This window comes from Sinocyclocheilus grahami, unplaced genomic scaffold, assembly GCF_001515645.1.
Source record: "Sinocyclocheilus grahami isolate Dianchi unplaced genomic scaffold, SAMN03320097.WGS_v1.1 scaffold1564.1, whole genome shotgun sequence".
NCBI classification, from domain to species: domain Eukaryota; kingdom Metazoa; phylum Chordata; class Actinopteri; order Cypriniformes; family Cyprinidae; genus Sinocyclocheilus; species Sinocyclocheilus grahami.
This window is the reverse complement of record NW_015506743.1, coordinates 13,408-17,381: the sequence shown is the minus strand read 5'-3', so window position 1 is coordinate 17,381 and position 3,974 is coordinate 13,408. Positions and strand designations below refer to the sequence as shown.

The 3,974-nt window shown below is 33.7% G+C and overlaps 1 protein-coding gene across 1 annotated transcript in view; it reads left to right on the top strand.

The window, feature by feature from the left end:
* Positions 1-3,494, top strand: part of LOC107571198 (homeobox protein DBX2-like) — a 5,921-nt gene extending 2,427 nt beyond the window's left edge. The window contains exons 3-4 of the mRNA XM_016257498.1: positions 2,407-2,591; positions 3,297-3,494. Of these exons, the coding sequence (XP_016112984.1) occupies positions 2,407-2,591; positions 3,297-3,494 (383 nt within the window). The remainder of the gene's footprint in view (positions 1-2,406; positions 2,592-3,296) is intronic.
* The last annotated feature ends 480 nt before the right edge of the window (positions 3,495-3,974 follow it).

Below are 3,974 nucleotides of genomic sequence, written 5' to 3'. Positions count from 1 at the left end.
TGGGGACTCTCCATAGGCGTAATGGTTTTTATACTGTACAGACCGTATATTCTATCACCCTACACCTAAACCTACACCTAAACCTACCCCTCACAGGAAACTACTGGCAATTTTTAAAGAGATCTCTCATTAGCAAGTATGTAGCACACAGGACATAGCAACACCCTAGCAACAACTCAGAACATCCTAGCAACAACTTGGAACACCCTAGCAACCACATTGCAACATTCTAAAACGCAGAGTCTGAGAATTCTAGTGAAAATGCTTCTATTTTGCATTAATAATAATAATATAATATAATAATAATAATTTAATATAATAATTGTAACATAATTTAATAAAATTATAAATTATATTACCAGCCTAACATTTTTAGAGAAAAGGTTTATTGAAATGTGTACAGTCTCACATGATTAATGTCACTTATTTACTTACATTTAATTAATCAATTTAATTCATATATATATATATATATAAGCTATATACACATAATTTTTTTTACATATTTTATTTATATATAAAATTTTATTATACGTCATAACTTTTATATATAAAATATGTATACATAAAAATATTTTATCTAGATATTATATATTTATATATATTAATATTTTATCTCTTCTTTTTTTGTTGTAATCTTTTATGGAAGTATAATTATACAATTATTTAAATACTAAAAATATTTTTAAATTTTTATTAAAATGTTTCTTTCATATAAAATATTTATGCATTATATATTTTATTTACATGTAAAATTGTATCTTCATTTTGTCACAAGTTTTCCTTTATATATAAAATAGTTTTTTTTTTGTCATAACTTCTATATTTATACATAAAAGAAAATATTTATATATTTTTTATATATAAAACTATTTCTTCATTGTCATAATATATAAAACATTTCTTAAAATATGTATACATGAAAATAATTCTTCATTTTGTCATAACTTTTTCCTAAATTATAAAAAATGCTGAAACTATATTTCCAGGTTTAAATAAATGAACTCAAAGTACATTATCATGAGTATGACTGTAAAGAAAAGGTGTGCTAGTGAGTTCAACCATGTCTTTATCGCGCTTCTGAATCTCTGCCGCAGATCTGTCAGATTCGGGGCTTTTAAGAAAGCTTTCCCACAGCTCTTGGCTCCTCGGACTCTGCATTCAGAGCGACCGCAGCATGCGACCCGGCCGCGGGTCTGGCATCAGAGTCCGGCTCGCACAATGACCCGCATTCCTGCACCGCGCAGGGCGGAGTCGCTTCTCCGGGCTTTTTGTTCTCGCTAATGAAAGCGGAGCTCTAGAAGCCACCCTCAGCTCCCCATCCGTCCATTCTGTCCGCTCCAGGCCCCCGTAGACACGACGCCCTCAATAGAAATGACTTTTATAGACTTTTTTCCAGCTCATCTCCCTGTACAGAGAACGAGACGCGTCCATCGCTTGAAAGGAAACACTGAGAGCAGCAGATAATGCTGCGGGTGTGTGGGCGGGGCTGAGGGTCAGCTGACCCTTTAATAGAGCGTTTAAGTGGAAACTATTTAGACTCAATAGCGAGCAGAGAGCATGACTGACCTGCTTACTCACGCGCTCTGGCGATCTGTCCAACACATTAAAAAGCATCGCTGAATGTGTTCAGAGCACGTACCTGAGAGAAGCATAATCATTCAGTTTTCTAATCCAAACATCGCTCTGATGAATCATGGGAAGTCAGAATGTTGTTTGGCGTTATGTAAAAGTATAGCAAAATTTGCAATGTAACACGCTTAAATAATCACATAACAAATATTTAGCCAAAAATAGACCTATTTTATATACATATATTATATTATATTTTTATATTTATACCCTCAGGATGAATATTATACATTTACTGTAAATAAAATTAAATAAAATACTCTTAGAAGTGCTACATCACATGTTTTATATTTTACATTTCCTATAAATCTTGTACATATCCTATAAATAAAATACAATTATTAATAAAAAATAAAAAAAAAACAAGGGCTAAATATTCTCTATAAAAATACAAAAATTAATTAATAAAAATAAGAATAGATGGGCTAAATTCTATACATTCCCTATAAAAATGTCAAATTAAATAAATAAATACAAACATCTCAATTACAGAGGTCATATTTCCCTTTTTAGACGTATTGTTATACCCTTAGGATAAATAAAACAAAGCAAAGCAAAATAAAATATAGTTCAAATAAATCCTAATCAATCAATACAACACCCCAACAAACTAACAAACTAAAATATTATCACCTTGACATGTATAATAGCTTATTACATGATACAATATTTGTGTACTCTTAGAAGGGATAGATCCTATACATATAATATATAAATCAATAAATGTATAAATAAAGTCCTGCGTCCTCACATGCTGATGTGTGTGTCCTGCAGAGGGCGTGGGGTCTGTGCTGTGGAGTCCAGCGCTGAGCTCCAGGCCGCGGCCGGGAATCCTGCGGAGGGCCGTGTTCTCCGAGGAACAGAGACGAGAGCTGGAGAGAACCTTCTGCAAGCACAAATACATCAGCAAGACCGACCGCAACAGACTGGCCACCGACCTCTGTCTGAAAGAGACACAGGTCAGAGCACAGAAACACACGCACAACCTTCTGAACAACCCGTGCTGCTTCAGAAAGCTGTGGAAACCGTGATACACTACTCTTTCAAGAAATTAATACTGTTATTCATCAAGGACCCGTTCAATTGATCAAAAGTGACAGTAAAGACATTTATAATGTTGAAGATTTCAGTTTCAAATAAATGCTGTTCTTTTCTATTCATCTGTGAATCCTGAAAAATAAAATGCATCATGGTTTCCATAAAAATATTCATTATCACAACTGTGTTCAACATTGATAATAATCAGAAATGTTTCTCGAGCAGCAGATCAGCATATTATACTGATTTCTGAAGATCATGAGACACTGAAGACTGGAGTAATGATGCTGAAAATACAGCTGCGTATCACAGAAATACATTACAGTTTAACAGATACTCACACAGAAAACTTCTATTTTAAATTGTAATAATATTTCACTATATTACTGTATTTTTGATCAAATAAATGCAGCTTTGGTGAGCAGAAGAGGCTTCTTTCAAAAACATAAAAAAATCTCGACCCCAAAATATTATAAAAATTGTAAACTGTTTTGATTAACATAATAAATGCTTTAAGCTGAATGCGATCAATAGACACCTCTATATTTACGGTTTGACGTCAAACCTGGGTTTTCACACTCTGTAAGTCGATGCAGTTTGTTGAATCCGGTTCATGTGTCCCGCAGGTGAAGATCTGGTTCCAGAACCGCAGGATGAAGTGGAGGAACTCCAGAGAGAAGGAGAGCACGTACACGCGACCACCGATGGAGAGACTCATGCTCTGGAGTGAATCTGAACCGGCGGACAAAACACACACGTCAGCGCAGACCAAACACACTCACACACACTCACCGGTGCACAGCACAAACACTGAGACCAGATGACACATCAGAGGAGAGAACAGACTCTTGATGCGAAACAGCTGGGACATATTCCTTCCGAAAACCTGGAAATATCTGCGAAATATTACAGTTGTGGTTTACAGGCCTGGAAATGTCTTAAGAAGTGATGGAAAAGTCAAACTTTTAGCAAAGCCTAACACTAGCTAAAATGAACTTACAATGGAAAAAAGTTCATGTTCATTTCAACATTATGAAATACCAAGTCATAATTATGAGATAAAAGGTCTACATTATGAGATACGGAGTTACAATTATGACGTAAAAATGAAAAAAAAAAAAAGAGATACTAAATCATAATTATGAAATAAAAAGTCTAAATTATGAGATACTAAGTCAAAATTATGAGATACCAAATCATAATTATGAAATAAAAAGTCAAAATTATGAGATAAGAAGCTGAAATGATAACAAAAACATAATTATGACAAAAGTAAAAAAATATGAGATACTATGTCTCTACTA